General features: G+C 45.2%; 2 protein-coding genes across 4 annotated transcripts in view; one reads left to right on the top strand and one right to left on the bottom strand.

Moving 5' to 3' along the window:
• The window catches only part of DARS1 (aspartyl-tRNA synthetase 1), a 74,129-nt gene extending 67,981 nt beyond the window's left edge, over positions 1-6,148 (top strand). Inside the window, exons 12-18 of the mRNA XM_069982651.1 lie at positions 2,512-2,659; positions 3,445-3,591; positions 4,148-4,190; positions 4,319-4,399; positions 5,180-5,291; positions 5,537-5,608; positions 5,683-6,148. Of these exons, the coding sequence (XP_069838752.1) occupies positions 2,512-2,659; positions 3,445-3,591; positions 4,148-4,190; positions 4,319-4,399; positions 5,180-5,291; positions 5,537-5,608; positions 5,683-5,774 (695 nt within the window). The 3' untranslated portion in view covers positions 5,775-6,148. The remainder of the gene's footprint in view (positions 1-2,511; positions 2,660-3,444; positions 3,592-4,147; positions 4,191-4,318; positions 4,400-5,179; positions 5,292-5,536; positions 5,609-5,682) is intronic.
• Positions 6,149-8,958: 2,810 nt separating this feature from the next.
• LOC138800727 (zinc finger protein 436-like) lies at positions 8,959-24,111 on the bottom strand. Of its 3 annotated transcripts, none has more exons than XM_069982652.1 (5): positions 24,081-24,111; positions 19,650-19,756; positions 12,459-12,641; positions 12,267-12,390; positions 8,959-10,274 (listed from the first exon to the last, which is right to left on the bottom strand). In XM_069982652.1, exons 2-5 carry the CDS (start codon positions 19,722-19,724, stop codon positions 9,406-9,408), a joined length of 1,251 nt encoding a protein of 416 aa, XP_069838753.1. In that variant the 5' UTR covers positions 19,725-19,756; positions 24,081-24,111; the 3' UTR covers positions 8,959-9,405. The 3 variants fall into 3 exon arrangements, with proteins under 3 accessions (XP_069838753.1, XP_069838754.1, XP_069838755.1); XM_069982653.1 differs by lacking the exon at positions 24,081-24,111 and adding an exon at positions 23,815-24,070; XM_069982654.1 differs by lacking the exon at positions 24,081-24,111 and adding an exon at positions 23,683-23,792.
• Positions 24,112-25,057: the final 946 nt, after the last annotated feature.

The following is a 25,057-nucleotide window of genomic DNA, read 5'->3' as shown; positions in this document are numbered from 1 at the left end:
GGTGGTACACGGGGCAATATGGCTTGATCAATTCATATACAGACACTCTGGTGTTGATTTTTAATATAGGCCAAGCGGCATTAGTATCAGCCATAGATGGGATGTGCAGCCGTTCCATTCTCTCCAGTTCATAACTACTATAATACTGCCCCTATATACAGGAATATAACTACTTTAATACTGCTCCTATATACAGGAATATAACTACTATAATACTGCTCCTATATACAGGAATATAACTACTTTAATACTGCTCCTATATACAGGAATATAACTACTATAATACTGCCCCCTATATACAAGAATATAACTACTATAATACTGCTCCTATATACAGGAATATAACTACTATAATACTGCTCCTATATACAAGAATATAACTACTATAATACTGCCCCCTATATACAAGAATATAACTACTATAATACTGCTCCTATATACAAGAATATAACTACTATAATACTGCTCCTATATACAAGAATATAACTACTATAATACACGAACTGGAGAGAATGGAACCGCTGCACATCCCATCTATGGCTGATACTAATGCCGCTAGGCCTATATTAAAAATCAACACCAGAGTGTCTGTATATGATTTGATCAAGCCATATTGCCCCGTGTACCACCGCGCAGGTCCTCTGGTCCCTCCTTTTTTTTCCCATTCTGTTTGCTGCAGCTATGGCGAGTGTAATACCTCATCCAGACTTGTGCTGTTTGGGGGCGACCTTCTCCGCCGGCGCTGCTGGCCGGGTTCTGGTGTGGTGTTTTTGGGTCTGGTCTTGTGGCATGGGGGTCGCAGGGCCGTCCCATGGCCCCCGTTCCCTGGCTGTGCACGCCTGCGGGGTTGGTGGCCACTGACCGACACAGTGTGGACTTAGTGTAGGGACCCATGTGTATCAGATACCGGCACGAGGTACATGGGGCAGTGTGGCTTGATCAATTCATACACAAAATTCTGATGTGTTTTTTATTTAGCCAAGCGGCACTAGTATCAGCCATAGGTGTGAGGTGCAGCACTCTGTTTCTTCCCTGAACCATAACTACTATAATACTGCTCCTATATACAAGAATATAACTACTATAATACTGCTCCTATATACAAGAATATAACTACTATAATACTGCTACTATATACAAGAATATAACTACTATAATACTGCTCCTATATACAAGAATATAACTACTATAATACTGCTCCTATATACAGGAATATAACTACTATAATACTGCTCCTATATACAAGAATAGAACTACTATAATACTGCTCATATATACAAGAATATAACTACTATACTACTGCTCCCTATATACAAGAATAGAACTACTATAATACTGCTCCTATATACAAGAACATAACTACTATAATACTGCCCCTATATACAAGAATACAACTACTATAATACTGCTCCCTATATACAGGGATATAACTACTATAATACTGCTCCTATATACAAGAATATAACTACTATAATACTGCTCCTATATACAGGAATATAACTACTATAATACTGCCCCATATATACAGGAATATTACTACTATAATTCTGCTCCTATATACAAGAATATAACTACTATAATACTGCTCCTATATACAGGAATATAACTACTATAATTCTGCTCCTATATACAGGGATATAACTACTATAATACTGCCCCTATATACAAGAATATAACTACTATAATACTGCCCCTATATACAAGAATAGAACTACTATAATACTGCTCATATATACAAGAATATAACTACTATAATACTGCTCATATATACAGGAATATAACTACTATAATACTGCTCCCTATATACAAGAATATAACTACTATAATACTGCTCCTATATACAGGGATATAACTACTATAATACTGCTCCTATATACAAGAATATAACTACTATAATACTGTTCCTATATACAGGAATATACCTACTATAATACTGCCCCCTATATACAGGAATATAACTACTATAATTTAGAAAGTTGGAGAACCTTTTATTATGCAATGATGAAACCTCTTTATATAAGGTGTCAGATTAGATAATTACGTGTAGTTTGCAGTTAAAGAATAGCCTCAGTTTTTGAAAACAGAAGGTTGCTGGCGTCACCATTGCCTAGTATCTCTGTCATCAATGCTGTAACAGGTCACACGGTCCATAGTCCCCTACAAAAAGTTATTGCATTCCCTCAGAGGTAGCGCCACTATATTTCTTATTGTATGCTGTGTGCATTCTGTGATCTATAGTGGAGTCTGGAGCCATCTAGTGGATCTTTATTGTAACTGAGATTCCGCCTTTTTTCTATAATATGCTCTTTTATCACACAAATTAATTAAATATTTTTAGAACTATAACCTTATGTTGGCATTTCTGGTGACTGCTAGGAGTTATGGGACACCGGTTGGAGACCATTTATTCATTTATTCATATTGTTGTGTCCTTGTTATAATATATATAATTTTTAATTATAAACAAGTGATAATGATGAATTCCTGATAATGTATCTGCACTTCTTACAGTTTTCCGTGCAGAGGACTCCAACACTCATCGGCACCTGACAGAATTCGTGGGTCTGGATATTGAGATGGCGTTCAGCTACCATTACCACGAGGTTGTGGATGAGATTGCGGACACTCTGGTTCAGATATTTAAGGGATTACAACAAAGGTAATCACTCTGGTACACTCTGTACACACCTATCAGGTAGGGGGTTTGATCCCCTTGGGCTTCCAGAACAGCAGCAATTCATCATTGATCCCTGATCATTGGATGATAAAATTATTGATCCTTGATTATTGGATTTTATACTGGGCTCCGGGTCTAATCTCCATACAGAGAAGATCTGCAGGTTCTGGTAAAATGGCCATTCAGTCTATCTCCCTGTATTCCTCTGGAGGTAACAGCGGAGACCTCTCACCTGTCAGTGGGCAGGACGTCAGGTGCGGTTGCAGGTTTGCATTGTTCTGCAGGCCGCTGTGACATTTCTTCGCCGCTGTTACTTCTTGTGCTTTAGCATTTATCAACCTTGAATAGAGTTGCTAAATTGCTATGACAAAAGCTCTGGCTCTCAGAATTTCCTTGCTCTTTGCCTATGGCAATGTTATGTAAGAACAACAGGGGAGTGACCATTACCGAGCCACACACGCAGCCTCACATTCCGCATTACTCTGACACTTCACGGGGGGATTATTACGGCAGGACCGTGTACCTCCATTGTGGGAGCGACACTTTTCTGCCAATTTAAATACATTTACTGTACTATTGTGAGAGCCGCGGCAGTGGTGATAAATAAGGCGACATCTGTGATATTCGTTCTGCAGGACAGCAGCGCCCTCTGGTGCTGGTATTAGTTATTGCAGGCAGCTCTGTAGTGCGTTGCACATGTGGTCCTCTGACTTGCAGCTTTCTTATTAAAATAAATTAATTTGTATTCATTTGATATTTTTCTGTAGATTCCAGACAGAAATTCAGACGGTGGGCAAACAGTTCCCTTCTGAGCCATTCAAGTTCCTGGAGCCCACACTACGCCTGGAGTACCAGGAGGGGGTTGCCATGTTACGTGAGGCTGGAGTGGAGATGGGAGATGAAGAAGATCTCAGGTGTGTATTATATCTTGGTCTTTGCCACATGTAGCCTGACTGTACAGCCATTAGCCGAAGCATGGTCTTATCTGTAATTGGGTGCCACGACATATGAAGCTGTCGCCACTTAGTGGGTTTAATGTGCATCACATTTATTGAAATTAGGAGTGTGCAAATTAAATGTCCTCCAGTAGGAAGAAAACAGAGAAGAGATACTCCACTTGCATCGTCCTATGAGCCATTGCTTATAACTCCATATACCTAGATGGTGAGAATGTGTATCCCCGGTGCTATATGCAATTTAGCTCCTAAAAATTTCATGGGCCATCACTATCACATCAGGGGTCCCACTCTTGAGAGCCCTTAATAGGACAGAGCTGCAGAACCCCGACAATCTAATAGTAATAGTCCATAGTGAGAAGAAGCCATCAGTCTTTTCAGGCCAGACAATACCTTAAATATTTTATTGTACATGATGTTTTGTTGCTGTTGCTATTCAAATTATTATTATTATTATTAGGAGGAATAATCTTAACCTCTAATATTTGCCGTATTTCTCATTCCATCCCCCCAGTACTCCCAATGAGAAGCTCCTGGGACGGATGGTCAAAGAAAAGGTAGATGTCTCGCTAATTCCCTGTGCATGTAATGACATGGCTGATGGGTGGATCTTGTACATCTTCTCCTTGCCTGCATTTCCTTTTATTATTATTTGATTTCATGAAATGTTCTGTTTATCTCTCAGTACGACACCGATTTCTACATCCTGGATAAATATCCATTGGCTGTGAGACCTTTCTACACAATGCCGGACCCTCAGGACCCTGTGAGTATTATACAGCTAGTACTGATCCGGGGCATGTGTGGCATTTTCAGGGCTTCTCTGTATGTCTGTGTGCCCCAGTCCTAGGATCCCCACTGTCCATGTGTCCCAGTCCTAGGACCCCCCCCTGTGTCAGTGTGCCCCAGTCCTAGGACTCTTCGTGTCAGTGTGCCCCAGTCCTTGCACACACACATACACACACACCCCGTGTCCTTGCACCCACCAGTGTCAGTGTGCCTCAGTCGCTAGGACCTCCTCGTGTCAGTGTGCCCCAGTCCTTGCACCCACCAGTGTCAGTGTGCCCCAGTCCTTGCACCCACCAGTGTCAGTGTGCCCCAGTCCTTGCACCCACCAGTGTCAGTGTGCCCCAGTCCTAGGACCCCCCCCCCGTGTCAGTGTGCCCCAGTCCTTGCACCCACCAGTGTCAGTGTGCCCCAGTCCTTGCACCCACCAGTGTCAGTGTGCCCCAGTCCTTGCACCCACCAGTGTCAGTGTGCCCCAGTCCTTGCACCCACCAGTGTCAGTGTGCCCCAGTCCTTGCACCCACCAGTGTCAGTGTGCCCCAGTCCTTGCACCCACCAGTGTCAGTGTGCCCCAGTCCTTGCACCCACCAGTGTCAGTGTGCCCCAGTCCTTGCACCCACCAGTGTCAGTGTGCCCCAGTCCTTGCACCCACCAGTGTCAGTGTGCCCCAGTCCTTGCACCCACCAGTGTCAGTGTGCCCCAGTCCTTGCACCCACCAGTGTCAGTGTGCCCCAGTAAAATATAAGTTTTATTCGCACAGAAATATTCCAACTCCTACGACATGTTCATGCGGGGGGAAGAGATCCTGTCCGGTGCCCAGAGAGTGCATGACGCCGATCTGCTGACGGAAAGAGCAAAGCATCATGGGATAGGTAAGAAATCCTGTATTAGACATACAAGGCCTATGCTGCGCAGTGGTCACATCCAGATAAACATATAAGGTTTATAGCACAAAGCTGATGATCCATCCCCGACCTACAGACAGCGGAGAGGAGACAAGGGGATCACATGACCCATCTGTAACCTTACACAATTCTGCATGGGGGCTGGATACACAATACGGGGAAAGCATTTTACCTCTGCTTATATGTTTTTGTTTTTCTTTTCTTTACTCAAGACTTGGAGAAAATCAAGGCATACATCGACTCATTCCGTTACGGGGCTCCCCCTCACGCTGGTGGCGGCATTGGTGAGGAGACTATATGATGCGACCTCTTCATCTCTGCTCTTCTCTCCCATAACTCCATGTTTTCTCTATTCCAGGTCTGGAGCGCGTCACCATGCTGTTCCTAGGACTGCACAATGTACGTCAGACCTCCATGTTCCCCCGTGACCCCAAGAGGCTCACCCCATAACGTGTCCCGGAGCTGGAATCACCTGCTAGCCGCCACCTTACTCTGCACTTTTGGAAGTCGTACACCGGGCTGCCGCCAGTCCTGATAGATCTCCTCCTCTTCTACAAGTTACCTGTAGATAATCCTGTTAGAAATCCATTGCTGACCACTGGGCCAGAAGCCGTACACTCCGCACAGACGATAGCAGAAACGGGTGCAGTATTTTGTACCCCACCTCCCTAACGCCCAGCACCGCAGGATTTTAACGTTTTTTTAAATTGACACCATCGCCTTAAAAGCCTTTTGTAACAATCATAGGACAGTGCCGTAAAGTGCAAACCGCTGTAATAGCAAGTGAATTCTAACAAGTATTAAAGTTATTGGATACATTCTGAGGTCACGTGACCCTTTTTGGCTCCTGGGGTGATGCATATTGTGATATGTTATGGGACCCCCACCAGTGTCCAAACTAAAGGGGGCTACCAAACTTTATTCAGAGTCAGGGAAACGTTGGTTTAGGGCCTATACGGTCTGATCCCCACCAGTCATATAAATGTATCACCTAACCACAGAGTAAGCAATGAGTGAATGCGGGGGTCCGACCTTCAGAAGGGGAGGGGGCCCTCAGGCCTCAAGCTGTTGCAGAACTACAATTCCCATCATGCCGGGACAGCTAAAGCTTTGGCTGTCCAGGCATGATGGGAACTGTAGTTTTGCAACACCTGGAGGGACAAAGGTTCCCCACCCTTGCATTATACTAATAGTGTGTGATATCATATTGTTCCTGTAAAGGGCGCTGCAGGGGAAATACATGGCCGACCGCAGCTACAGCAGCTGACCACCAGGGGCCTCTGCACCTGGATATGCAAATACCTGATCACCAAGATGGTTGTCTAGAGGCAAACTGCAGCATCGATCTGTTCCTGACTTGAACCAAAACATGACTTCTTTCCTTCAGAAACAGCACCACACTTGTCTATGGTTGTGTCTGGTATTACATCTCCGCTCCATAGAAGTAACCAGAGCCAAGCTGCAATACCACACACAACCTGTGGACAGATGTGGCGCTGTTCTTCTATGTGCAAGCCCTTTAATGGTAGCTAATCAAAGTTCATTGTGCAACCTCCTCTCCTTGAATGTAAATGAACAAATTCTGTATGTCAGGGGGTAAGTAACACAGTCTCCATATCTCCAGTCCCTGGACGTGCGACGCTGCCGCTTACCCTGCTATCTCCCAGCACTTGTCAGGATCACTTTATATTACAGGAATAAAGTTGTTATGCGGAGAGCAGACGACGTCCAGATAACTGAGATTTATGAGCCGCACCTCAATGTCACCCGGCCGAGTCCTCAGCCGCAAACTTCTCATCTGCATCTTCTCCATTGTCTTCTATGAAGGAGAAAAACCGGACTAAATGCTGAGACCTTATCACACATGGTGTAGCCGGGAGGGGGGGGATTGTACTCTTTATGTCCTAATATCTCAGCACTCGGGTGATGGGCAGAACTATTCTCCACAGGAAGCACAAGAAATTGTCCTGGATCTGATCCTATAGACATTGGGGGAGATTTATCAAACATGGTGGAAAGTGAAACTGGCTCAGTTGCCCCTAGCAACCAATCAGATTCCATCTTTCATTTTCCAAAGAGTCTGTGAGAAATGAAAGGTGGAATCTGATTGGTTGCTAGGGGCAACTGAGCCAGTTTCACTTTACACCATGTTTGATAAATTTCCTACCATGTGCACATCTGGCCCTTGTGTTATCTCGCCATAGAGAACAAGGTCTGCCATGTGTGATCCCGGCCTTACAGGAGGCGTCCCTTTTCTAGATAGGATTCTATGGTGATCAGGTCTTATGGAGAGGGAAGCTGCTGCCTCTCCAGGACACACGTGGTATTACAGGTCCCCGTACAGATGAATGGCTGACTATGTAATACATGAGTGATGCTTACAGCTGCTCTCCTCGCTGGCTCATATAGGGGTCATCACAGGTGCAGCCCCTCTGACATCCTTTATAGAATATATGAACGTGGTTGATCCAGCTGGAATAACTCCATGTTGGGTAGATTTCCCCATAATGTTTTGCTAGCAGTGTGTAACCTAACTCTAAGGCCATGTTCCCACGTAGTAAGACACCAGCCGTTCTGTGACCCGGCCGGGTCATGGAATGGCCGGTGTCAGAGAAAGATCATCCCGGCTGGTACTGCAGTGAGTGCCTGCATTTTAATTCCCTGCTGCTTACAATGGAGTGTAAGGCCGGAGCCGCACGCTCCATTGTGAGCACTGACATGTCAGTTTTTCGCTGCGCCACTAGGAATCCTGGCCAGAGTGTATACTATGTGTATAGACTGTGGCTGGGATTCCATAGACGGCAGCACAATGTAAGGTTTATATTAATCACGGCCGTTGTTTCAAAACGGCAACAACGGCCGTGATTAATATGAACCTTACGTTGTGTGAACATGGCCTAATAGGAAAAGTGCTATCATTTTGTTGTCAGCTCTTTCTGTCCAGCGAAAAACTTTTTCTTTCAAATCAACTGGTGTCAAAAAGTTATATAGATTTGTTATTTACTTCTGTAAAAAAAATCTCAACTCTTCCCATACTTATTAGCTGCTGTATGTCCTGCAGGAAATGGTGTTTTATTTTCAGTCTGACACAGATTTCTATGGGGATTCATAAAAAACCGAGACAAGAGTTCCTGTCTCGGCCGGAGATGTCAGCAGTGCCTGTAACCTGATGATCAGAACGAGTGGCAGAAGCTTGTCACTTCCCTGCTATCTTCATCCAGGTGTCCCAAAACTAATCTACTTACAGACTTGTAATGACTAGTGCTCTGGAATTAAAGGGGTACTCCGGTCAGGGGTATCTTTTTACCAATGGGGAGGGGGTGGTTATAAACGGGGCAAGTGACTTACCTCCCCGGTTCCAGTGCCTGGTCCTGGATCGCGCCGCCCCGTACCCCGATCCTGTGGACACTTCCTGGTGTGAGCTGCGGCATGAGACGTGACGTCTCAAGGCAGCTCAGCCATTCAGCGGCCGAGGCGGGACTCCACTGGAGTTCTGAGCAGAGACTGTGACGGAGATTCCGCTCAGAACTTCGGTGCTGATTCCTCAGTGTGAACTCGACCCTTAAGGGACGAAATTAGGCAATTAACAAATTTAGACAAAACACATTAAGCCAAAAAAGCAATACAGACCATGCAGACTCTTGATAATAATTATTACTGTAACAGAATATTTTCTTACAATAACACACCTATACTATGACATGGATAAGAACCACAGGTTAGTGTTACCCCCTTGTTATAGAGGCTGCTATCATGTAAGAAAATAATAAAAAATAAATGTTACAACTCTGGTTTAGTTTTCTTCCTTCCCAACGGGTTTCCCCTGTGGAGACAGTTTTATCAGGGAAAATTAGACCAGGTTGTAAGTTTGAGAAATAGAAGATGTTGTGGTAAGAATAATGCAATAACTATGGCAAACCTACCTAACAGACTATAGCAGCACATATACAAGTAGGTGTAGAGGGTATATAAATGTGCCAACAATAGAACAAAACAAGCTGCAAACCTCAAAATGAATCTCAGGAAACGGTGTGTGAACTTAGTCTTATAGTCCTTAAGGGTGTCACTATCCTGAATGTTGTTAATTAGTATGAAGGTGCACAGAGAGGGATTCCCTTCTAGCAAAACATTTTCCACATTCTGAGCAAGAAAGCGGTCTCTCTCCCATGTGGGTACTCATGTGACCGATGGGATTGGCTTTATTGGCACAGCGTTGATGTTTGTCGAGGTGGGCTTTCTGTGAAAAACCTTTCTTACACTCACTACATGAATATGGCTTCTCCCCCGTGTGAGTCCGTTGATGTCTGCTGAGGTTTCCTTTCTGTGAAAAACTTTTCTTGCACTCACTGCATGAATATGGCTTCTCTCCTGTGTGGGTCCTCATGTGTCTCATAAGATTTGCTCGTGTTGTAAAGTGTCTGTTACACTCTCTACATGAATATGGCCGCTCTCCTGTGTGGGTTCTCATGTGTCTGACAAGACCACCTTTCTCTGCATAGCGTTTCTCACATTCACTACATGAATATGGCTTCTCCCCCGTGTGGGTTCGTTGATGAATAATGAGGTTTTCTTTCTGTGAAAAACTTTTGCCACATTCTGAGCATGAATATGGCCGCTCTCCCGTGTGGGTCATCGTGTGTCTGACAAGGTTGTGTTTATTTGTAAAGTTTCCATCACACTCACTACATGAATATGGCTTCTCTCCTGTGTAAGTGCGCTGTTGTTCGATAAGGCTTTCTAGCTTTGGAAAACGTTTGCCACATTCTGAACATTTTTTCACTTTTATCTTTGTACTGTGTTGGTTGCAGCTGGTGTGCTTTGCGGCATCCATATCACATCCACACCGTGAGCGGTTACCCCAATCTGTGGAGTTTCTTTCTTGACTTTCCGGTTCATCATTACAGGCGGCGGAGGATTTATTGTCTGTACACGGCCCTCCATGAGATTTATCTGTGACAGGCAAAAGCGTTAGTGCTCAGACATACAGGAGGATCGTTCATACAGCCCTGTCTGCACAATAGCCAAGCCATGTAACAGGATAGTTAAATGGGTACTCTGGAGACTCCATAATTTATTTATTTTTTGCTAATAGAGTGGTACCTTGGTTTAAGAGCGTTTTGGTTTAAGAGCTCACAGTTTTTCAAAATTGTACCTTGGTTTAAGAGCATTGCTTTGGTGTAAGAGCTCCCTGTACTGGGTGGGAGGGGGAGTGGGGGAGGATCAGGGTCTGCATAGCGGGGTCTACAGCACTGTACTCTGACCCAGGAAGTCTCCCTCACCTTCCGAATCATAGCAGATCCACTTCAGGCTGGGGCTTACACCAGGGGACAGGACTGTGGAGGTAATCTCTCCATAGCTGTAACCCCTCTCTCCCCGGACAGAGAGCTCTGCATGTATGTGCCCACATCTGCCCTGCTCATTCCTACATACTCCCTGCAGTCTCTGTCCGCCCTAGTGTTTCCCATCCTCTCCATTACTGTACAGTAATTTATAATATTACATATTCTGCTGTTTCTGAATCTTTGCTTCATCTGTTTTACATATTATTCAGAATAATAAATCATTATTTTTAGGGTGTGGAACCAATTGTCTGCATTTCTATAATTTCTTATGGGAAAATTTGCTTTGGTGTAAGAGTGGATTTGGATTACAAGTGCGGTCCCGGAACGAATTATACTCGTAATCCAAGGCACCACTGTAGATTGTTTCAATAACGTTATAGTAAAGAAGAATTCCAGAAGAGAGATCATCCAGGACACAAAACACAGTCAGACAGGAAGGGGGGGGGGGAGGTGTCTTTGTGTAAAAGATTTATTCTATGAAGCTGTTGAGCGCCATCTAACAATAAGCAGGCAACAAACATGGCTGCTTCGGGAGTCCAGCCTGGATCAGAGCCCAATATTGTGGTTAAGCTTATATTGCCGCCAAGGGGACCCGGTCTGTTCAAATTTAGGAGAGGTTTTCTATGGGGATTTGCTGCTGCTCTGGACAGTTCCTGACATGGACAGAGGTGGCAGCAGAGAGCACTGTGGACTGAAAACACCACTTACTGCAGGGCATACAGCAGCTGATAAGTACTGGACGACTTTCTGAAACCAGCTGATTAGAAAGAAAAAGATTTTTGACGGAGTACCCCTTTAAAGGGTTAAAGGTTAAAAGTACTGACTTGCTTTTTTTTGTCAGAAAAAGATTTTTTTTTAAAAAGGGGGGGGCATCCAACTACATTAAATGTCTTCTGGTACTTATCAGCTGCTGTATGTCCTGCAGGAAGTGGTGTATTTTCTCCAGTCTGACACAGTGCTCTCTGCTGTCACCTCTGTCCATGTCAGCAACTGTCCAGAGCAGCAGCAAATCCCCATAGAAAACCTCTGCTGCTCTGGACAGTTTCTGCTGGCAATTAGTGCTAAGCGCACCCCTTACATCTTGATTCTCTGTCTGCTATATCTGGTTTTGTGACCTTTTGTACCCTTTGACCTTGCTAGTTGGATCCTGTTTTTGTACCGCATAGCTTGTTTGGTTTGACCTCGGCTTACACTACTACCCTTTGTGTTTGTTCGTCTTGTCTTTGTTTTGTGTTTCATGTTATCACAGGTTAGGGACTGTCACCCAGTTGTCCGCAGTCGGCTAGAGCTATCCAAGGCAAAGAGGCAGGGACAGTGCATCCCTTCCTTGGCCAAACCCTGCCTGCGGTTGTAACAGCAGGATGTTTATTTTCTTACCTGATGTCGGAGTACCCCTTAAAATATTGACCAAAATGAGAATCACAGAAAAAACTAAAATCCAGTGTGTGCTCATAGCCTCAGATTGTGTTCTGCACATGGAAATTATTGGATCACGCAGTGGTATACATCAGCATATATATCGTTCTCCCAACTTGCTGACATATACCATAATATTTCCTTTTTATCTTGCTTTTTAAGTGTGAACATTCCCCAACTTTACCTGCTAAAGAGAAAGACTGCTGATCCTCCATCATGGCGTCCTTGTAGAGATCCTTATGACTTTTCACATACTCCCACTCCTCCAAGGTGAAACAGACAGCGATGTCCTCGTATCTTACAGGAACCTGACAGACAACGGTACAGTCATCATCCATCCCCTGATATCACTGTATAAGATCCCGGCAGCACTCACCTCTCCTGTCAGCAGATGCAGGATCTTGTTGGTGAGGTCCAGGATCTTATTCTTCTTCTCATGTGTCAGTGTTGGGGGCGACATCTCCATGATGGGGATGTGATCCCTGCAAACTCCTTCTGATGTCTGGGGGTCACTGCTGGGGGTAACACGGTCTGTAGACTTCTTCATTATGGTGTAATCCTGTAAGATTGGAAAACATTTGAACACAGTTGTAAATGTATGTTTTTTTTTTGTTTTTTTTTTATTTACAGTAAGGAGGGACCCGGCCATATCTGCTGCCACCGATGTTAGTCACAGGAACTGCAGGGCTGTCTAAACCCTGCGATTACCAATCCCCTGCTCTGATAAACCACTGCCACACAGCTCTATACAGAGCAGGATCCCATTTCCCCTATGTACAGTAAAGGGCCACTCTGCATCTTTAAAAGCTGGGCTACCAGTCGAGACTTATGATATGAAATTAGGTGAGATAGATCTAGTTAGTATGAAATGGATATCAACCAGTGTGGTGTCCCACTACGGGTGTAGCTCCTATTCACACCCTTCGTAAAAGTCTGTACTTTTTGTGGTCTTATTGCAGCTACAGTATTACTAAAGATGACCACTAGATGTCACTGTATTGTATAACTGAAGTATGGAAGCTGCACAGCTCAAGTGTCTCAAAGGGTTATTGTATGTGCGTGTACCAGATTCTGTTAACCAGTAGGATCTGTCCTTTCCACTCTTCTGTTGCACTCTTTCCACCCAACCACAGTGCACCTTACACGTTGGACAGAAAGGGGAGGAGTTCACAAGATAGTTTTAGGGCCCTATTCCACCGGACAATTATCGTTCAGATTATCGTTAAATCGTTCGAATCTAAACGATAATCGTTCGGTTGAAATGCAGTAAACGATTAACGACCGAACGAGAAATCGTTACTCGTTCGCAAAACGTTCGCAAATCGTTTGCATTGAATAAGACATCGTTCGGTCGTTCGCAATAGCTACGAACGCAATAGCAAAGAAATAGCGAAGAAAAACGATTGCAATTTCGATCATAAGTAACGATTATCGTTCCATGGAAACGAGTGAATGTTTTCAGTCCTTTTGCAATAGCGATCGTTAATCGTTAACGATTATGCAAACGATAATCGTCTGGTGAAATAGGGCCCTTAGTCAGTACCCCGCATGGGTAGGACGCAGGACAGAGCCCTCTTACCAACCTCTTTCTTGAAGCATCAAACACGCTGTCTGATGCACTGCTAAGCCCTTAAGGAGAGGACTAGCCAACAGATCATCTCAACCCACGCCGAGGAATAGGAGTCACTACAGTGCAGCACAGTATTCACTAAAGAGCCAGGAACTGATCCGGGTGGAGAAAAGTTACTGAAAGTTGATGAACTCCATCTCGCAACGCAAGTGTAACCAGAAAATTCTGACCATTACGCACATCCCAGGTAGCATGATCTGGGGCCTGTGTCACCCGTTAGTACGGTTCAGCCAAAGCTGGTGGGCATAAGGTGGTGACTATAGGAAAGGTCAAAACACAGGCACAGGTTTTTGTCTTCTTCTTCTTCTACAAGTGTTTCCCTATACACTCCAACATCCCGGCAGAGCACTTTACTACTTGGGTTGAGACTCTCACGGCACCCTCCTCTCTACTACGCTACCTCAGTAGACTGCAGAGAGCCACCCAACCTGAACAAACGGTTGGCCACATAAATAAAACCCTTTAATAAGACACGAACAATAACTTCATTGTTGGGTGGAGGTAGGCCACAGCTTTATTAAATTTGTATCACAAACTTCCTTACTCTCAGGAATCATCACATGACTAAACAGGAGGTGAACAACAAGGGGTGTGCCGGCCGTAAACTCCAATGGGCACTGCCAACTTCGTTCCTCCACTATTCAGACCACATCATCCGCCAGCTGTGACTTGAGTTATAGCATCTACAATTAGACACATATCAGAAACACAAAACCAAAACATATAACAAAACAATTAGGGAGGGAGGGAATCTGGCGAAGGTCAAGCAGGAAAGAGGAAGTGCAGGGGCCAGCACCAGTTATATGAGCATACTAAGCCTGTCATGGATAGGCTGCCTTGGGTCACACGCCGGACACCTGACCTGTGACCAATAACATAAGGGAGAGGTACAGAGCTATGTTGGGCAGGTAACCCCTTGTGTGCTAGCTACATGCCCCTGCAGTCCCGTATGCCTTCCTCATACTTCTGGCATAGTCACCAAGTCACCGTTATCACCTGAGTCTGTGATTACTCACTACCACCTGCACAGCATATACACCGCAACCTTGGGACATCTCCCCTTTCTGTGGCTGCGGGGTCCTACCACTATTCGGGAGGGTCATTACACCGCTCTGACCACCTGTGACTACACTATTCCAAGGGACCCTGCAGCAACCCGACAGGACACTGACCACAGGGGAGAAGAGTACAACCGGCCTTCCACTCTAAAAGCAGGTGTACCATCACAACTGTGTGCCCACAAGGCACTGGCGTCACGTGACAAAACCCTTAAAGGGGAACTCCAGGTAGAGGTGGAAAAAAAATGAAACTTCTGTAGAAGCATAAAGCATTACTTACCTTTCTATTCAAGTTTTGAAACTACCAAAAATCCATTTGTTTTGGGGGTTTTTTCTGTTTTGTGTTTCTGCACTTCCTGGTTTATCAGTTGTACACAGTACTACAGGTTCCAGAATGCAATGCTTTCCCTAAGCTGTTCATCACAGTCCCCCACCCTGTCCATTCCCCGCCCAAATCTGTTGCAGAACATCTAGGCTGTGTTCACACATTGCAGTTTCATTGTTGAATTATTTTTTCATTGTTGAATTATTTGCAGTACTTTATCATTTCATTGTTGTCCCACCTACACAGTACGCTGTATTCTCTACCTGTAACACCACACAGCACGCTGTATTCTCTACCTGTAACACCACACAGCACACTGTATTCTCTACCTGTAACAGCACACAGCACCCTGTATTCTCTACCTGTAACACCACACAGCACCCTGTATTCTCTACCTGTAACACCACACAGCACGCTGTATTCTCTACCTGTAACACCACACAGCACCCTGTATTCTCTACCTGTAACACCACACAGCACGCTGTATTCTCTACCTGTAACACCACACAGCACGCTGTATTCTCTACCTGTAACACCACACAGCGCGCTGTATTCTCTACCTGTAACACCACACAGCACGCTGTATTCTCTACCTGTAACACCACACAGCACGCTGTATTCTCCACCTGTAACACCACACAGCATGCTGTATTCTCTACCTGTAACACCACACAGCACACTGTATTCTCTACCTGTAACACCACACAGCGCTGTATTCTCTACCTGTAACACCACACAGCACGCTGTATTCTCTACCTGTAACAGCACACAGCACCCTGTATTCTCTACCTGTAACACCACACAGCACCCTGTATTCTCTACCTGTAACACCACACAGCATGCTGTATTCTCTACCTGTAACACCACACAGCACGCTGTATTCTCTACCTGTAACACCACACAGCACGCTGTATTCTCCACCTTTAACACCACACAGCATGCTGTATTCTCTACCTGTAACACCACACAGCACACTGTATTCTCTACCTGTAACACCACACAGCGCTGTATTCTCTACCTGTAACACCACACAGCACGCTGTATTCTCTACCTGTAACACCACACAGCCCTGTATTCTCTACCTGTAACACCACACAGCACGCTGTATTCTCTACCTGTAACACCACACAGCACTGTATTCTCTACCTGTAACACCACACAGCACTGTATTCTCTACCTGTAACACCACACAGCACGCTGTATTCTCTACCTGTAACACCACACAGCACTGTATTCTCTACCTGTAACACCACACAGCACTGTATTCTCTACCTGTAACACCACACAGCACGCTGTATTCTCTACCTGTAACAGCACACAGCACACTGTATTCTCTACCTGTAACACCACACAGAATGCTGTATTCTCTACCTGTAACACCACACAGCATGCTGTATTCTCTACCTGTAAAACCACACAGCACACTGTATTCTCTACCTGTAACACCACACAGCACGCTGTATTCTCTACCTGTAACATCACTCAGCACACTGTATTCTTTACCTGTAACACCACACAGAATGCTGTATTCTCTACCTGTAACACCACACAGCACACTGTATTCTCTACCTGTAACACCACACAGCACGCTGTATTCTCTACCTGTAACACCACACAGCACTGTATTCTCTACCTGTAACACCACACAGCACGCTGTATTCTCTACCTGTAACACCACACAGCACGCTGTATTCTCTACCTGTAACACCAAACAGCCGCTGTATTCTCTACTTGTAACACCACACAGTACACTGTATTCTCTACCTGTAACACCACACAGCACACTGTATTCTCTACCTGTAACACCACACAGCACACTGTATTCTCTACCTGTAACACCACACAGCACTCTGTATTCTCTACCTGTAACACCACACAGCACTCTGTATTCTCTACCTGTAACACCACACAGCACTGTATTCTCTACCTGTAACACCACACAGCACCCTGTATTCTCTACCTGTAACACCACACAGCACGCTGTATTCTCTACCTGTAACACCACACAGCACACTGTATTCTCTACCTGTAACACCACACAGCACGCTGTATTCTCTACCTGTAACACCACACAGCACGCTGTATTATCTATCTGTAGCACCACACAGCACGCTGTATTCTCTACCTGTACCACCACACAGCACTGTATTTTCTACCTGTGACACCACACAGCACTCTGTATTCTCTACCTGTAGCACCACACAGCACTCTATATTCTCTACCTGTAGCACCACAAACCACGCTGTATTCTCTACCTGTAACACCACACAGCACACTGTATTCTCTACCTGTAACACCACACAGCACACTGTATTCTCTACCTGTAACACCACACAGCACGCTGTATTCTCTACCTGTAACACCACACTGTATTCTGTACCTGTAACACCACACACCACACAGTATTCTCTACCTGTAACACCACACAGCACGCTGTATTCTCTACCTGTAACACCACACACCACGCTGTATTCTCTACCTGTAACACCACACAGCACACTGTATTCTCTACCTGTAACACCACACAGCACACTGTATTCTCTACCTGTAACACCACACAGCACGCTGTATTCTCTACCTGTAACACCACACTGTATTCTGTACCTGTAACACCACACACCACACTGTATTCTCTACCTGTAACACCACACAGCACGCTGTATTCTCTACCTGTAACACCACACAGCAGGCTGTATTCTCTACCTGTAACACCACACAGCACGCTGTATTCTCTACCTGTAACACCACACACCACGCTGTATTCTCTACCTGTAACATCACACAGCACGCTGTATTCTCTACCTGTAACACCACACAGCACTCTGTATTCTCTACCTGTAACACCACACAGCACTCTGTATTCTCTACCTGTAACACCACACAGCACACTGTATTCTCTACCTGTATCAGCACACAGCACACTGTATTCTCTGCCTGTAACACCACACAGCACGCTGTATTCTATACCTGTAACACCACACAGCACGCTGTATTCTCTACCTGTAACATCACACAGCACGCTGTATTCTCTACCTGTAACACCACACAGCATGCTGTATTCTCTACCTGTAACACCACACAGCACACTGTATTCTCTACCTGTAACACCACACAGCACGCTGTATTCTCTACCTGTAACATCACACAGCACGCTGTATTCTCTACCTGTAACACCACACAGCACGCTGTATTCTCTACCTGTAACATCACACAGCACGCTGTATTCTCTACCTGTAACACCACACAGCATGCTGTATTCTCTACCTGTAACACCACACAGCACTGTATTCTCTACCTGTAACACCACACACCACACTGTATTCTCTACCTGTAACCACACAGCACGCTGTATTCTCTACCTGTAACACCACACAGCACTCTGTATTCTCTACCTGTAACACCACACAGCACTGTATTCTCTACCTGTAACACCACACAGCACGCTGTGTTCTCTACCTGTAACGCTGATATTGGAATAAAGTAAAGAACTTTTTGAATTTTTTTTTCTTTTCATTTTCACGCACATATTATGATCAAGCATCTTTTATCTTTAAAGTTGAGCCTCACAATAAGGCTCTGATCCTCTCTGCCGTTTAGCATCATTTACTTGTGTTACTGCATCATTTTTGTGAATACGCTGCAGTACTGCAATGACACTCCAACATGTGTGAACACAGCCCTAATTTCCCTGCACACTTCTGCACAATCAGCGAAATCAGTGCAGCAGCTGCTTCTGGCCGGTCAGAGATGGTGAATCACTCAGGGGATTGGGCGATCCAGCCATGCAGAACCGCACTGATACAGTAATACATTGTATTGACACATCTATATAACTTTTAATGTTCTTTTAATAGAAAACAAGTTTTCCTTATCCGGAGTTCCCCTTTAAGGTCCAGCTGTATCTTGGCCATCCACCACAAGAAGTGGCGTCACGCTTCCACCTAGCAAGTCACCATCCGTCCCACCACTACAACATCCTTCAAGGGTCACCACACCAGCTCATCATGTATCTTGCATTGCACATACATATATATATATATATACGATCCCAACATGAGGAACACCTCTCTATAATTAAAAGCTTATTACCTATCCCACGTTTATACGGTTGTCAGAGCCAGGTTGTGTCTAGTATTACAACATATATATATATATATATATATATATATATATATATATATATATATATATATATACCCTTGCCTAGTCCAGGAGTTATTGTACACAATTTAAAGTAATAAGAGGATTCTCTATACTTGTCCGTAATAGCGGATCAGCAATTACGGACCGTAATTGTGGAACAATTAGCCAATAGAAGTCTATGGCATCTGCATTTTTTTGCGAACATAATAGATGTTACATCCGAAATCTTTTGCCGATCTGAAAAAGATACGGAGGCACTACAGATGAATGTTTTTCAGGATTGTGGACATAATATATGGTCCTGAAAAATGACTGAACATGTAAATGTAGGCCTAAATGTATACTGTATGCAATCTCCATGTGTTACCTGCCTCATAGTACAGGAGGCCTGGCAGCCATAGAGCCTCTCACCTCTCCGCTCAGTAGGTAGACCATCTCCAGCGTCAGGCTTAGGATCTCCTTTGGAATCTCATTACGTCCGTCCATCTTCTAGGTGGAAATCTGAGATTCAGACACGACTGTAATGTGTTAAGACAAATGAACAATAGCTAAATAAATTGTAGGAGGGAGACAAAGCGTGTACATATACAACAGTACCAGCAAAGTAACCGACCTATCTCTATATAATAGCTGTACAGTCAGCAATAATAGCTGTATAGAAGGAACATATAACATCACCATACATATTACCACCATACTTACTGACCAAATCCTGTATACTGAGACCAATGTTATATACAGAACAAATCCTGACCGTATAGTAGACTGCCTGATGATTTTTATACCGCCATATTGTTACTGAATATAAATCACATGCAGGCGGATATACTTGGCTTTTGTGGCATTTTCCACCTGACAGGCTTATGTGTATGAAAAGCTGTATACCGTCTCATATTCACATAGACACAAACACATATATATGTATATACAGACAAGTAGCCACATAAATTCAGGCACAAACTGTATACACATGGGGGAGATTTATCAAAGATGGTGTAAAGTGAAACTGGCTCAGTTGCCCCTAGCAACCAATCAGATTCCACCTTTCATTCCTCACAGACTCTTAGGAAAATGAAAGGTGGAATCTGATTGGTTGCTAGGGGCAACTGAGCCAGTTTCACTTTACACCATGTTTGATAAATACATACATACATACAGGCACAAAGATAGAGTCAGGCACCTATATACTGTACACTCGCTTCCCTCTCGTTCCCCTCTTTCTGACTGTGCTATTACACGCACAGACAGCGACCGGGAATCAGGGGCGGGCCGAACAACCCTTAGATTGTTTGGGTGGTCCACCAAAGTCAGCGGCAGTTAGCTGCTGCCACCTTGGTTACACGGAGCGTCGCACAGTAGCTAAAATAATCCTGATCTTTCAGCATGTTGAAAGACCACGATCAGTCGACATTGTACATGTCGGCTAGTGCTAGCCTTTAAATATTCGCTATTACACTAAGCGATTATCGACCTGAACGGCCAGTAATCTGCCAAGTAAGACTGAGAATCCTTTAGTGTAATAAGGCCTTAAAGGGGTTATCCAGTGCTACAAAAACATGGCCACATTCTTCCAGAGACAGCACCGCTCTTGTCTCCAGTTCTGGTGTGGTTTATAATTAAGCTTCATTCACTTCAATGGAACTAAGTTGTAAGATCTACACCCAAAGAAAAGACGTGGTGCTGCCTTTGGAAGAAAGTAGCCATGTTTTTGTAGAGCTGGATAACCCCGTTAAGGGTAGCTTCACACGTACCGATTCGCAGCTTTAATAACGCTGCGAGTCGGCTAGGTCCTGGCAGATCACTTTCACTACATACACACAGCGGTCTGAACGACTGCTGCGTGTATGTAATCCTGCCGGCCGCTTAACCCGTTCAGCTGCCGCCCGGCTCCCGCTCTGTATACATTACCTGTCCTCGCTGCACGGGGTCCTGGCGTACTGTTCTACCGGTCAGCCAATCAGTGGCTGTGGCAGGGCAACACACTGATTGGCCTGGCGGGAGAGCAGTACGCCGGGACCCCGTGCAGCGAGGACAGGTAATGTATACAGAGCGGGAGCGTAGCGGTAGGCGGGCGGAAGCTGAAGGGGTTAAGCGGCTGGCAGAATTACATACATGTGTATGTAGTGAAAGTGATCTGCCAGGACCTAGCCGACTCGCAGCGTTATTAACGCTGCGAGTCGGTATGTGTGAACAGTGTCGGACTGGGCCACCGGAGGACCGGAGGATCCTCCGGTGGGCCCCTCCCCCACTCCCACTGCCTGTCCAGCAGCTGGGGCCCCTAGACAGCCATAGGATGATGCTGCCTGTCCTTAGTGGGCCCCCAGCTGCAGCAGGATAAATACATGGTTTTGCCGGGTCTGCCCGACTCTGCCCGAGGAGACAGCCCCGGCAAAACTATGTCCTGGGTAGTCCCGGGAAGCCCCGCCCCCTCCGGCGTTCGTTCTCACTCAAGCAGAGCGGGGAGAGGAGTCGCTAGGGCACAAGAGGAACCTTACAGGTGAGGTAAGTATATCTGTTTGTTGTTTTAAATACAGATGGAGTGGCTGGAGAATGATGAGGGAGGTACTGGTATGCTGATGAGGGGGTACTACTATGATGATGGAAGGGCAAAAGGATGAGGGGGTACTACTATGATGGTGGAGGGGCAGGAGGATGAAGGGGGTAGTAGTATGATGGGGTAGGAAGATGATGCATGGGTAGTAATATGATGGAGGAGCAGGAGGATGAGAGGGGTGGTAGTATGATGAAGGAGGTAGTACTATGATGATGGAGGTGCAGGAGGTAATAGTATGATGATGGAGGTGCAGGAGGATGAAGGAGTAGTAGTATGATGATGGAGGTGCAGGAGGATGAAGGAGTAGTAGTATGATGATGGAGGTGCAGGAGGATGAGAGGGGGTAGTAGTATGATGGGGTAGGAAGATGATGCATGGGTAGTAATATGATGGAGGAGCAGGAGGATGAGAGGGGTGGTAGTATGATGAAGGAGGTAGTACTATGATGATGGAGGTGCAGGAGGTAATAGTATGATGATGGAGGTGCAGGAGGATGAAGGAGTAGTAGTATGATGATGGAGGTGCAGGAGGATGAGAGGGGTAGTAGTATGATGATGGAGGAGCGGGAGGATGAAGGAGGTAGTACTATGATGATGGAGGTGCAGGAGGTAATAGTATGATGATGGAGGTGCAGGAGGATGAAGGAGTAGTAGTATGATGATGGAGGAGCGGGAGGATGAAGGAGGTAGTACTATGATGATGGAGGTGCAGGAGGTAATAGTATGATGATGGAGGTGCAGGAGGATAAAGGAGTAGTAGTATGATGATGGAGGTGCAGGAGGATGAAGGAGTAGTAGTATGATGGGGTAGTAGGATATTGCATGGGTAATAATATGATGGAGGAGCAGGAGGATGAGAGGGGTGGTAGTATGATGAAGTAGGTAGTACTATGATGATGGAGGTGCAGGAGGTAATAATATGATGATGGAGGTGCAGGAGGATGAAGGAGTAGTAGTATGATGATGGAGGTGCAGGAGGATGAAGGAGTAGTAGTATGATGATGGAGGTGCAGGAGGATGAGAGGGGTAGTAGTATGATGATGGAGGAGCAGGAGGATGAAGGAGGTAGTAGTATGATGATGGAGGTGCAGGAGGATGAAGGGGGTAGTAGTATGATGATGGATGATTTGGCCAGTAACAGTGTGATGGTATGTTAAGAGGTACAGTATGGGGATAATATATATCTTAGTGATGTTCTGGGGTCACTTCCACACACTGAGCCCCCACATAACTCTGTATTCTGATCTCCCACAAAGCCTCCAGTATACAATACACCAAGAATCCTCCAGGTACAACAGCTGCAGGCACTACAACTCCCAGCATTTACTGATAGTCTGCATCCCTCAGGATATGCTGGGAGTTGTAGTACATATAAGCTGCCACTGTAGAGACATACTGTAGGGGGACATTTATTAAGTCCGGCGTTTTTTACGTTGGACTTATAAATGTCCCCGCATCTCCGGCGCTACGCGGATTTATGTAGAGGCGGACTGCCTCTACATAAATCCCGTGCGCACCGCCGAAAACTTACGCCAGCTGAGGACTGGAGTAGGTTTTCGGCGTATCTTTTTGCCGAACGGATGGTGAATCGCGCGGACTCTGAGTCCGCGCCCTCCGTTCCGCCCCCCTTCACTCCCCGCCCCCCGGCGTACCAGGCGGAAAGTGCCGATTTGCAAATATTTTATTCGCAAATCGTCCAGTTGTGAATAAAATATTGCGCAAATCGGCAATTTCCGCCGAAAACCCCCGGAGCGCACGACGATACATGTCCCCCATATAGTGCTGGACCATGAGGGCTGATGGTTGTAACAGATTACGGCCACCAGAAGCTTCTGCACAACAATCAATTATTAAAGGTTTGTTCTGTCTGAAACTACAACTCCCAACATACCCTTCATTAAAGCTTCATAAGTGTAGGGTATTCTGAGAGTTATAGTTCGACTGAAAACATGTGATTCACAAGGGAGTTATCACAGATCCAGATGAATCCAGGATAGGGCCGGGTCAGTATATCGCTTTTTACCGATTCTTCATTGGTGGGCCCCAAGGATCATTTCCTCTGGTGGGCCCCAGGTACCCCAGTCCGACACTGCGTGTGAAGCTACCCTAAGTCCTCCTTTATTCTCAGGTTTCTTGGGGACAGACTGTGGGCGGAGATTCTCTCCATATATACTGGGGAGAATCAACTGGATCCCAGATTTATTGCGTCTCCGGTGGATTTGAGATCTGTTCAGAGAATAAAACTGCTGTGTTTTTACTGTGTTGCTCTTAGTCATAGGCCGCGGTTACCTGTACACACTGCTGCCTAGGTGTGTCCCTCACTCTGACCATAACAACCAATCACAGCTCAGCTCTCACTGTCCATAACAACCAATCACAGCTCAGCTCTCATTCTCCATAACAACCAATCACAGCTCAGCTCTAATTCTCCATAACAACCAATCACAGCTCAGCTCTTATTCTCCATAAAAACCAATCAAAGCTCAGCTCTCATTCTCCATAACAACCAATCACAGCTCAGCTCTCATTCTCCATAACAACCAATCACAGCTCAGCTCTTATTCTCCATAAAAACCAATCAAAGCTCAGCTCTCATTGTCCATAACAACCAATCACAGCTCAGCTTTCATTTTACTAGAGCAAAGTGAAAATGAAAACTGAAGTGTGATTGGTTGCTACGGGCAACAAAGAGACTCTTACTGTAAGACAGCGCCATGTAGGCCATTGTAGTTAACAGCAAAATGGCCAATCGAAATGATAATTGAATCAAAAATACAACCTTATATGATGCATAAAGCTTATAGGGAGAGGAGGGGGAGCGAGGAGATGTGCACTTATTGTGTAAAGTCAGCACCTTGCACCATGGAATGCTCATAGGAAATTAAGATTATAATTAACATTATAATGGTTTACGATTCGTAGACCACGCTTATGTAGTCTTAGGGTTAAGTGGGTTGTCCAGGCTTAGAAAAACATGATTGATTTCTTCCAGAAACAGCGTCTATCCTGTCCCCAGGTTGCGTGTGATGCTGCTCAGTTCCATAGAAGTTAATGGAGCTGAATTGTAATACCACACACAACCTGACGACAGGGGTGGCGCTGTTTGGGAAGAAAGTAGCTCTGTTTTATCTAATCCTGGATACACCCATTTAAATAGATTACACGGAAAGATACAATTCTGCACTTAGGTATCCAAGCCCCCCAGCTATGATAAAGAGGGAAAAAATCCACTGTACCCCTTCTTAACCCCTTAAAGGGAACCAATC

Source organism: Dendropsophus ebraccatus, chromosome 9, assembly GCF_027789765.1.
Source record: "Dendropsophus ebraccatus isolate aDenEbr1 chromosome 9, aDenEbr1.pat, whole genome shotgun sequence".
In the NCBI taxonomy this organism is placed as follows: Eukaryota; Metazoa; Chordata; class Amphibia; order Anura; family Hylidae; genus Dendropsophus; species Dendropsophus ebraccatus.
This window is presented reverse-complemented; position numbering and strand designations above follow the sequence as displayed.

Bases quoted from the DNA above. Each gene is read 5' to 3' on its own strand.
- LOC138800727 (XM_069982652.1), bottom strand. From the start codon at position 19,724: ATGGACGGACGTAATGAGATTCCAAAGGAGATCCTAAGCCTGACGCTG. The intron at 12,642-19,649 runs GTGAGAGGCTCT...CCAATCTTACAG, and splicing joins TCTACCTACTGAGCGGAGAG to GATTACACCATAATGAAGAA. The intron at 12,391-12,458 runs GTGAGTGCTGCC...GTTGTCTGTCAG, and splicing joins TGCATCTGCTGACAGGAGAG to GTTCCTGTAAGATACGAGGA.